Source organism: Kryptolebias marmoratus, linkage group LG2, assembly GCF_001649575.2.
Source record: "Kryptolebias marmoratus isolate JLee-2015 linkage group LG2, ASM164957v2, whole genome shotgun sequence".
NCBI lineage: Eukaryota > Metazoa > Chordata > Actinopteri > Cyprinodontiformes > Rivulidae > Kryptolebias > Kryptolebias marmoratus.
In genome coordinates, this window is record NC_051431.1 from 44,106 (window position 1) to 47,519 (window position 3,414).

General features: G+C 50.8%; 2 protein-coding genes across 2 annotated transcripts in view; both read right to left on the bottom strand.

Moving 5' to 3' along the window:
- Positions 1–1,848, bottom strand: part of rnpepl1 (arginyl aminopeptidase like 1) — a gene marked incomplete in the record, with an annotated part of 26,847 nt that extends 24,999 nt beyond the window's left edge. Inside the window, 1 exon segment of the mRNA XM_037980477.1 lies at positions 258–1,848. Within this exon segment, the coding sequence (XP_037836405.1) occupies positions 258–746 (489 nt within the window).
- A 574-nt stretch (positions 1,849–2,422) lies between these two features.
- The window catches only part of abcc5 (ATP-binding cassette, sub-family C (CFTR/MRP), member 5), a 14,184-nt gene continuing 13,192 nt past the window's right edge, over positions 2,423–3,414 (bottom strand). Inside the window, exon 30 of the mRNA XM_037979647.1 lies at positions 2,423–3,280. Within this exon, the coding sequence (XP_037835575.1) occupies positions 3,179–3,280 (102 nt within the window). The 3' untranslated portion in view covers positions 2,423–3,178. The remainder of the gene's footprint in view (positions 3,281–3,414) is intronic.

A 3,414-nucleotide genomic window follows, 5' to 3' on the forward strand; every position in this document is an offset into this window, starting at 1 on the left:
CCCCTGAGACATCCCCCTGACCCCTGAGACATCCCTCTGACCCCTGAGATGTCCCTCTGACCCCTGAGACATCCCACTAAGACGTCCCCCTGACCCCTGAGACGTCCCTCTGACCCCCAAGACGTCCCCCTGACCCCTGAGACATCCCAGTAAGACGTCCCCCTGACCCCTGAGATGTCCCCCTGACCCCTGAGACGTCCCTCTGACCCCTGAGACGTCCCTCTGACCCCTGAGACATCTGTCCTGTGTGTCCTCACCGCCGGGCCGTCCGTGGTGGTGTAGCGGACGGTGATCTGGATCAGCCGGCCGGGCTTCACGGCGTCGGGCGGCAGGCTGATGCTGAGCGACGAGCCGTACTCTGTGAAGGGATCCAGCCGGTACGTGAGGGAGACGGGCTCGTCCCGCCTGTCCTCGGGGACCTTACAGTCTATGGAGTGGATTAACAGGGACGGGTGGGAGTCCAGGACCAGCGTGCAGACCGCCGGGTGGACAGGGACCAGGTCCAGAACCAGCCAGCCGCTCATCTCCTTCACTGCAAAGTTCAGCCGCAGGTCCAGGTGGAAGTGTTGCAGCTGAAAGAACCGGAAGTTTGATGCCGAGGCCACGTCCACCAGGGGACAGCGCGGGTCCTGGGGCCCCGGACCCACCGAGGGCCGGTTGGAGTCCCCAGCGAAGCGGCCCCCAGAGACCGGCAGGGATTTACGGCAGCAGCAGAGGGAGGTGGGGGTCTGGTGGAGTTCTGCCATGGTGACCCAAACCTGGGGCTAGACCCAGCTTAGACCTGGATCGATGGCATCAAGCCAAACCAGACCAGAACTTTAAAGTCCAGAACTCATGTGGACCGGGTCATCACCGGGTCTGACTGCATTCAGGAGGTTACCGGGACCACCAGAACCACTAAAGTCTAGTTTCAACAACTTAAAGTTTTAGCTGGAATTAAAAATAAAACCCAGTTCTGCTTGAACTCGGACTAGAATCTGGACCGGAACCGGGACTGACTTAAATCCCGGGTCCAACTACAAGAAACTAAACAGGAACAGAGAAAAACTTCAGTTTCAGTTTTAAATTAAAAATCAGGTCCAACTGAGATCAGAACCGGAGACAAACATTTACAAACTGAGCAGAACCGAGACGAAGCTCGTCGGTCCAGAACGGAGCCGGTTTAGAACCAGCAGGCACTTTAATGTCGGAGTTAGAGGTCAAAGAGGTTCTGGTTCTGGTAACTAGTTTACCTGACTGACCGGACCAGCCTCAGACCCGCAGAGTCTTACCGGACCTTCTCGGGACTAAGGTTCAAGTAAAATCCATCAGGACCCGGAGGACGAGAAGAACCAGACCGACACCGGCTCCTCCTGCGGGCTCAGCCCGGCTCCCCTGCTCTGCGTCCGGGTCACTGAGTGCCGCAGCTCCCGGTGGACCGGCGAAGAGCGGGCCGGGGACAGAAAACCAGGCCGGGGACAGGACCGACAGTCCGGGACCAGGACCGAGTGTCCGCGGAACAAAGAGACGGAGACACCGCCGAAAGATCAAGGAGGCTCCGGACAAAACAGGAAGTAACAGCGGCAAGAAAGTTTCTGCCGGCCGGAGGAGGGCGCTGTGTAGGCGGGGAGAGAGTCTGTCTGCAGGCCGGAGGAGGGCGCTGTGTAGGCGGGGAGAGAGTCTGTCTGCAGGCCGGAGGAGGGCGCTGTGTAGGCGGGGAGAGAGTCTGTCCTCAGGCCGGAGGAGGGCGCTGTGGAGGCGGGGAGAGAGTCTGTCTGCAGGCCGGAGGAGGGCGCTGTGGAGGCGGGGAGAGAGTCTGTCTGCAGGCCGGAGGAGGGCGCTGTGGAGGCGGGGAGAGAGTCTGTCCTCAGGCCGGAGGAGGGCGCTGTGGAGGTGATAATATTTTTGCCTTTGTGTTCATGTCTGTTAGCAAAATATCTCATAAACCACTGGGTGGATTTAATGAAACTTGCAGGAAGTAATGACTGGATATAAATCTACAACTGATTAACTCTTGGAGCCAACCCAGTTCAAGATGGCCACCACAGCCAGCTGATAGGAAAACATAAAATGTGCACAGGTCAGCCAGTTGAACAGTTGTTGATGATTCAGCTAAACCTCTGGCATGAAAGAAGAAATGTTAGGTTTTTAATTGAATAAATGATGGAAATTAAACCTTAAACAATAAAACAAAAGCATCATAACAAAACAGAAACAAACAAATAAACAATGAAAGCTTTGCGCTCACTCTGACAGAAACTTCCTTGTTTCAGGAATTTGAAGCTGGTTCTGAAACCATCAAACATCTCATATTGTATGGATACGAAAGCTTTAATAATAAAATGTTTTGTGTTGAAAGGATTTTCCTGCAGAGGCTCTTAGAAAAATACAACCGACAACCTCTGCCAGCATTTTACCACAAACCTGAAATATAAAGAAAAACTCACTTCCTTCATGTTTATGCTTTCATAAAGTGCAATAAACAAACAGCAACTCTGTTCTCACAGCAAACAAACAAAGATTTACAGGTAAACAACATGTCTGTACATGTGCTGCCCCCTGCTGCCATAACACAGCTACTACACACTCAGCTTATCACTGATCCCCCAGCAGTTCTCTGTTTGTCCTCTGGGGGGCAGCACTCACTTTTACACCTCCTTCTGAAGGCAAGAAGGTCCAGAAGAAGGCAGAAGAGATTAATTTAAAGGTATAAATCCGGAAGCTTTAGAAATTCATTTTTTACATTCCACATTAAAAACATAATCAGGTGTATTTTTGATATTTGATGAATGTGAAAAAAAGAACATTTAGTTTTTTAAGGATTTGATCAGCTGAGACTCGTTTGTTTTTATTAAACTAACACAAAATAAAACAGCACAGCCATTAAATACCAATAAATATGAGAAAATGTTCAGATTTTCTGGTGTTACTTTTTACAAAAAAATAAAAATGTTCATCCTTCACAGCCCTCATCTCTGTTAGCATCCAACCATGGTCATCGAGACGTCCGAACGAGTTCAGGAAGTAAAAATATATCAGTAAAATTAACAACGAACTGTTTTCAGACCAGCTGCCATCAACACCTGAACCCAGCAGAGACAGACATGTTGCCAGAAGAGCAACAAGAAGTCGTCAGGGACTTGACCCGGAGCGTCCGCTGCTTCACAGTTCGATCAAAACTTCATCCTCTTCCTCATCTTCATCCTCGCACTGAAATCTTACTTTCTGCAGCCGCCAGCATCGAACACAACCGAGAGTTTTCATTTGCCAGCAGCCTGGATGGCTCATCAAACTCCACCACCTGAACCAATCACAGACGAGGAGAACAGATGTGTTAGACTGGAGATAGACCAGAGTTAGACCAGAGTTAGACCAGAGTTAGACCAGAGATGGACCAGAGTTAGACCAGAGATAGACCAGAGTTAGACCAGAGTT